Below are 4,679 nucleotides of genomic sequence, written 5' to 3' on the forward strand. Positions count from 1 at the left end.
AAGGCAGCTGGGTTATATGAAAATTCTGTGCAATTTTTTCAACTTTTAAAAGTCTAAAGTGATGTCAAAAAAAGTATAAAAAATGTTAAAAGTAGTATGTGCTTTGAAAGCCCTAAAGACATCTGCAAAAAGGCTCCTGAAACTGATAAATGACTTCAGCAAAGTGTCAGGATACAGAATAAATGTACAATGTCAGTTGTATTTCTAAACACCAATTACATTCAAGCTGAGAACCAAATCAAGAATTTAATCCCATTTTCAATAGTCATACAAAAGATAAAATACTTACGAATATCTCTCACCAAGGGTGTAAAAGAGACCTGCAAGGAGAACTACGAAACACTGCTATAAAAATCAGATAACACAAACAAATGGAAATACTTCCATGCCAATGGACTGGAAGAATCAATGTTGTTAAAATGGCCATACTGCCCAAAGCAACCTACAGATTCAATGCTATTCCTATTAAACTATCAAACTCATTTTTCATAGAATCATAACAAATGATTCTAAAATTCATATGGAACTATGAAAGAGCCAGAATAGTCAAAGCAATCCTAGGCAAAAAACACAAAGTCAGAGGCATCACATTACACAACTTCATGCTATACGATAAGGCTATAGTAACTAAAACAGCATGGCAGTGGTACAAATACAGACACATAGTCCACATCACATTACACAACTTCATGCTATACAATAAGGCTATAGTAACTAAAACAGCATGGTAGTGGTACAAATACAGACACATAGTCCAATAGAGCAGAATAGAGAACCCACAGTAAAGTGAAGCTACACACCTACAGCCATCTAATCTTTGACAAAGTTGACAAAAAATAAACAATGAGGAAATAGTTAATAAACAGTGCTGGTATATCTGGCTGGCTATATGCAGAAGAATCAAACTGGACCCCTACCTTTCACCATATACAAAAATTAACTCCAGATAAATTAAAGATTTAAATGAAGACCTCAAACTCTAACAATCCTAGAGGAAAAAAAAGTAAAACATAATTCTGGAAATTATCCTTGGCAGAGAGTTTAGGACTAAATCCTCAAAAGCAGTTGCAACGAAACCAAAAATTGGCAAGTGGGACCTAATTAAACTAAAGATCTTCTGCACAGCAAAGTAAACTATCAAGAAAGTAAATATACAACCTATGGAATGGGAGGAAATACTTGCAAACTATGCATCTGAAAAAGGTCTAATATCCAGAATCTATAAGGAACTTAAATAATTGAACAAACAAAAAACAAACCCATTAAAAAGTGGGCAAAAAACATGAACAAACACTTCTCAGAAAAGACATATGAGTGGTCAACAGATATTTTTTAAAATACTCATCAGCACTAATCACCAGAGAAGTGTAAATCAAAACCACAATGAGATACCATGTCATACTGGTCACAATGGCTATTACCAAAGAGTTAAAAAACAACAGATGTTGGCAAGGCTTTCAGAGAAACAGGAACACTTACACACTCTTGATAGAAATGTAAAGTAGTTCAGTCACTGTGCAAAGCAGTTTGGCTATTTCTCAAACAACTTAAAACAGAAATACCATTTGACCCAGCAATCCCATTACTGGGTATATATCCGAAAGAAAATAAGTCATTCTACCCAAGAGACACATGCACTCACATGTTCATCACAGCACTGTTTACAATAGCGAAGTCATGGACTCAACCTAGGTGCCCATCAACGGTGTATTGGATAAAGAAAATGTGGTACATATACATTGTGGAATAAGATGCAGCCATAAAAAAGAATGAACTCATGTCCTTTACAGCAACATGGATACAGCTAGAGGCCATTATCCTAAGCAAATTAATGCAGGAACAGAAAAAGCAAATACCACCTGTTCTCAAGCATAAGTGGGAGCTAAACAGCAGGAACTCATGGACATAAAGATGGCAACAATAGACACTGGGGACTACCAGAAGTGGAGAGTGGGAAAGGGGAAAGGGTTGACAAACTAACTTCTGGGTACTATGCTCAGTACCTGGGTGATGGCATTGTTCATTCCCCAAACCTCAACACATGCAATATACCCAGGTAACAAATCTGCACATGTGCCCCCTGAATCTAAAATAATAGTTTAAAAAGGAAAAAATAGTAGTATGCGTTATGATCTCTGGTGTGTTGGTAAAGCATTAACTTGCCCTTTTTATATTTAGTTGTTCACTGTTAAATTGTATTATCACCTATACGTATTTATTTTCTACTTCCCTTGTAAAATAACTAACCTTCATATGTTTATTGAACATCAGGGATTCCAATGGACTTTCAAATGCTTATAGATCCTTCAAGTTATTCACAGCAATTAAATAAGACCCAAACAGCCATTTTTCTAAAAGTTTAATCAATATGTATTATCTGGTAGTACTTTGCATAATTTTGTAAAATATCCACACTTTTTTTTTCTTTAAAATATAGCCCTTGTGTATGTCTATAGTTTTTAAATAGACCAGGAATTATACTAAAATTATTTAATAAAACTATGGCATGTGCATTACATTCTAATTTAAACTTATTTGTTTACTAGAATAAAATAGCTAACCCAACAATTGTGAATTTAATAGGTAAAACTAAAATCACTCACATGTGAAAGATACGGTGGCTCACGTCTATAATCCCAGCACTTTGGGAGGCCGAGGTGGGCAGATCCAAAGTCGAGAGACCGAGACCATCCTGGCCAACAAGGTGAAACCCCACCTCTACTAAAAATACAAAAATTAACTGGGTGTGATGGCATGCACTTGTAGTCCCAGCTACTAGCAAGGCTGAGGCAGGAGAATCACTTGAACCTGGGAGGCGGAGGTTGCAGTGAACCACTGCACTCCAGCCTGGTGACAAAGTGAGACTCCATCTCAAAAAAAAAAAAAAAAAAAAAGAGAGAGAGAGAATTTATATGCCCATATGTATGTATATAGTTTATCATTTTAAAAATGTAAAAAATTGTCTAAGAACAAATAAACTGCTAATACGTAGATTATTGCTATGCATCCAATTTTTTAAAAATTTACCCTATAAATGAGTAAGTGGTAAGATGGACTACAAATTCTAGAGCTGGATTGTCTAGTTTGGAATCTTACTTCTGCTACCCACTAATGATGTGAACTTAAGCAAGTTACCTCTAGTCTCTGTCTCAGATTCCTCATCTGTAAAACAAGCATACCAATAACCATTCGTATGTTGTAGCTACACAATACATTTGAAGGTCTTTTAAAAGCTGTTGGTACAAAGTTAGCTCTAAATAAGAGTTATCATTTCTTATATTTTTTCTGTTTATCAAAGTTGCTACTCAGACAGTTTGTGACCTTTTTAAGTCTACATTTATATCCAACTTCTTTTATATTAGTAGAATTAAAATGGTTAGACTGAGAAGTGAATGAAGATAGAAATAAATATTTTTGTTAAGTTTGCATGTTTATCTACTTATATATTCAACAACAGATTAATATGTTTGTGATTTAAATTATATCAAAACAAAATCAGGGGCCATGAAATCTACTTGATTATATGTAGAAGCCAAGAAAATCATTTAATATTATTTATTTTAAAAACTACTTAGTCTCATGCTTAAATTCTGGGTTAAGTTTCAAATTACATACCAGTTAATTTTCCTAATATTCTCTGAAGGGAACTACAGAGAAGTATGTGAATGCAACAAAAAAATGTTGTCATGAAGATTACTTTGAAATATTAGATTGAAAGCCCAAAATAATGCATTTAGTTAGCAATGAATAAAAGAGACTTACAGAATAACTGAAATTAAAGTGTGTACATTCAGCTGAGAGCACCTTCACGAGCCAGCTCCATGTGACTTACCTCGTTGGGATTCCTTGATTGTCAGCCAGGACACTGCAATTAATCCAGCACAGAGCACTACCAATATGGCAAAGAGAGTTGCAAACATGATTTCATAGGAGCTGAGAGAATGGTGCCTAGAAGACACGCTTCTTTTCGAACCCATTTTTGGTTTTGAAGGCTTGCTAATTTAAGAACTGAAAGAGAATATAAATAACTGTATCAAATGAAGAGTAAAATCTCTCAAATTTTTAAAGATGTGTAAAGCAACAACTACCTGTCTACATGCATACCAGTCAGTGTAAGTGAGCTATGTATGTCTCTTTGACAAAATTATGTCTCCATACATTAAGTATCATTAAAAGGGTGGTTAATCTTTAAGTAGATATAAATGGGTAAAGATGCCTAGAGCTGTAAATGTTAACTACCTGAACAGGCCATTTGCCAAGGTGAATCAAATTAAATTCATGTTGTAAACAAAAAAAGACACTTTATCATTTCGAGACTATTAAGAAAAATGTGAAATTCATGACAGACAAATTAGTCATTAGGCACATGAATTTGATATTCATAGAGAGAGTTCCTAACAGATCAACCTTCTACCCTCTGACTCAGATCATTCTTAAGACATTTCTCTTATATGTTGATATAGACCGTCTAATATATATAAAGCCTAATATATATAAAAAGATATATATAAAGGTACAGATATATATAAAGCCTAACATATATATCCTCCCTCTGTGTACATATATGTATACATATATTCCTTACGGAAACAATCAAAAGTGTTGCAAACTTTGTTATGTCACCCATGTGAAGTTATGCAATGTAAGGCAGTATTGCCTAAGGGCAAGTACACTTCAAC

General features: G+C 34.1%; 1 protein-coding gene across 1 annotated transcript in view; it reads right to left on the reverse strand.

Moving 5' to 3' along the window:
• Positions 1 to 4,127, reverse strand: part of TMPRSS15 (transmembrane protease, serine 15) — a 159,154-nt gene extending 155,027 nt beyond the window's left edge. The window contains exon 1 of the mRNA XM_011984889.1: positions 3,833 to 4,127. Within this exon, the coding sequence (XP_011840279.1) occupies positions 3,833 to 3,977 (145 nt within the window). The 5' untranslated portion in view covers positions 3,978 to 4,127. The remainder of the gene's footprint in view (positions 1 to 3,832) is intronic.
• Between the last annotated feature and the right edge of the window lie 552 nt (positions 4,128 to 4,679).

Source organism: Mandrillus leucophaeus, unplaced genomic scaffold, assembly GCF_000951045.1.
Source record: "Mandrillus leucophaeus isolate KB7577 unplaced genomic scaffold, Mleu.le_1.0 Scaffold275, whole genome shotgun sequence".
NCBI classification, from domain to species: domain Eukaryota; kingdom Metazoa; phylum Chordata; class Mammalia; order Primates; family Cercopithecidae; genus Mandrillus; species Mandrillus leucophaeus.